We start from the raw sequence: 1,220 nt of genomic DNA, 5'->3' as shown, positions 1-1,220 counted from the left end.
CAGGGCGGGGAGCAATGCCGTCGCAGGCAGATGGGCCGAGGCTTTGCGTCGCCAGGGTTGCTAGCATCCCCCCCCTCCCCCCCCAAAAAAAGTCTTTTAAGATCGCTGAAGGGTTAAAGCTAATTCCGCGCTCCTGCAAGAGCAGAATCTCCCCCCGGGGAGAGAAGATGTGCTTTACTGGGTGGCACTGGGAAACGTCCAGTGTCCGAGCTCTCTTTATGCATGGTGTCTGTTCCCAGGGGCTTCGCCGCGCTGGGGGGACTCGGACGTTGCTCAGACCTTAACACCAGGGGAGAAGCTGCTCGGGGGAATCGGCTCAAAAAAAGAAGCCAAAGCAAATACATCACACTGCGGGGGGCCACCCTTGGGAAGCTTATGTGTTGTCCTGGGCTGCTTCGGAATATTTGCCTTATTTCTCAGCTCCCAAATCACAGCATAGCCCCAAGCAAGTTGCCAGCCTCAGAAACCCTCCCCTAGCTCACCTGGGCTGGCTCAGATGCTACCCGGCCTCTGCTTATTTATTGCTACCACTTCCCTGTCCCTTCAGAAACAGAAAGAGCAGAGAATCCCGTCCCGGATTTAAAAAACGGCTGCAAAAATCCCCCACTTTCCTCCTTGAGAGCCTGCAGGGGCTTGGGATTTAGTTATCACCAGGTGCCAGCCCCAAGCCCCTGCCTTGCAGCCGCTTCTGCTCACACTGCCACCCCACGCTGCTGTCCCCAAGGTGGCTTTAATGTCCCCTGGGCAGGAGTAAAGGGGTGGTGGGGATGTCCCTGGAGGGGGCAGCTACAAGGAGCCTGATCCCTGGGACGCTCCTCGCTCCCGTAGGTGCTGCAGCGCGTCGGGACGGACACCTTGGTGACACACGAAGTCACTGCTCCCAGCCCGGGCAACCTGGTGGGCCAGCGGGATTTCGTCAGCGTGCGGCACCGCGGGAGGAGGGAGGCGGCCGTCTGCCCTCCCCCCACCCCCCAGAGTGACCGTCACGGGGTGTCATGTCCCCGCGGGGGGACACCACCGCTGCACAGGGCATGGCGAGGGAGGCACAGCGAGAGCTTCCTCCCTGTTGCGTTTGCTCTGGGATCCCCTTCCCCCTGTTTTTACCCCTGGGGGGGGTACAACCCCTAACTGCCCGCTCCCTTGCCCACCTCAGGGCCGAGTCCCGGCTGAGCTGCATCGTCCTGCAGCCGCTGGCGGGGGACCCCGGGCGGGCCCGCCGC

The 1,220-nt window shown here is 61.9% G+C and overlaps 1 protein-coding gene across 1 annotated transcript in view; it reads left to right on the top strand.

Moving 5' to 3' along the window:
• The window catches only part of LOC104128418 (steroidogenic acute regulatory protein, mitochondrial-like), a 5,324-nt gene that overhangs the window by 3,843 nt on the left and 261 nt on the right, over positions 1-1,220 (top strand). Inside the window, 2 exon segments of the mRNA XM_035896681.1 lie at positions 780-1,034; positions 1,154-1,206. Coding sequence (XP_035752574.1) covers positions 780-1,034; positions 1,154-1,206 — 308 coding nt within the window.

This window comes from Egretta garzetta, unplaced genomic scaffold (assembly GCF_000687185.1).
Source record: "Egretta garzetta isolate BGI_Z169 unplaced genomic scaffold, ASM68718v1 scaffold536, whole genome shotgun sequence".
Lineage (NCBI taxonomy): Eukaryota > Metazoa > Chordata > Aves > Pelecaniformes > Ardeidae > Egretta > Egretta garzetta.
Note: the sequence above shows the minus strand (reverse complement) of the source record. Positions and strands in the feature narration are given on the sequence as shown.